Source organism: Eimeria tenella, genomic scaffold, assembly GCF_000499545.2.
Source record: "Eimeria tenella Houghton genomic scaffold, Eth_scaff2078, whole genome shotgun sequence".
NCBI lineage: Eukaryota > Apicomplexa > Conoidasida > Eucoccidiorida > Eimeriidae > Eimeria > Eimeria tenella.
The window spans coordinates 463-958 of NW_013541922.1; the positions used below are offsets into that span (position 1 = coordinate 463).

General features: G+C 53.6%; 1 protein-coding gene across 1 annotated transcript in view; it reads left to right on the plus strand.

Moving 5' to 3' along the window:
• Positions 1-496, plus strand: part of ETH_00039715 (cAMP-specific 3',5'-cyclic phosphodiesterase, putative) — a gene marked incomplete at both ends in the record, with an annotated part of 1,750 nt that overhangs the window by 316 nt on the left and 938 nt on the right. Inside the window, one exon of the mRNA XM_013374480.1 lies at positions 1-122. Coding sequence (XP_013229934.1) covers positions 1-122 — 122 coding nt within the window. The remainder of the gene's footprint in view (positions 123-496) is intronic.

The window sequence follows — 496 nt, forward strand, 5'->3', positions numbered from 1 at the left end:
CGGAGGTTATTCGGGAATATGTGGAGGCTTTTTTAGTCACTATTTTCGGCGTTGTCGTTAACCCTAAACCTCAGAGGGTCGTCAAATGCCACCTGAAGGCCTTCGCCGTCCCAATTCTCGGAGTGCTGCAAATCCCAAACCCTAAACCCTAAACCCTAGGAGGTCATTTGGAGGCCGTTGCAGTGACCGTTTTGTAAACTCTAGAAGGCCATATGGGGTCACCTGAGGCCTTCGGAGTCACCATTCTCGCAGCGTCCCAAACCCGAAGCCCTAGCTGGCCCGCGGGTGTGCGAGTGTGTCGAGGGTTTAGGGTTTAGGGTTTAGGGTTTGCGTGCAGGCGTTTCTGAGCCGGGTGGTTTGTCTCTGCCTGGTGGTTTTGCTCGCCAGCTTTCAACATTCCAAAACCTCTCAAACTCATTTGGAAATTGATGCTTCTGTGGCCAGACTTCCGGGGGAATACGTCGCTGTCGAGGCCCCAGGCAAGGGTTTAGCAGCA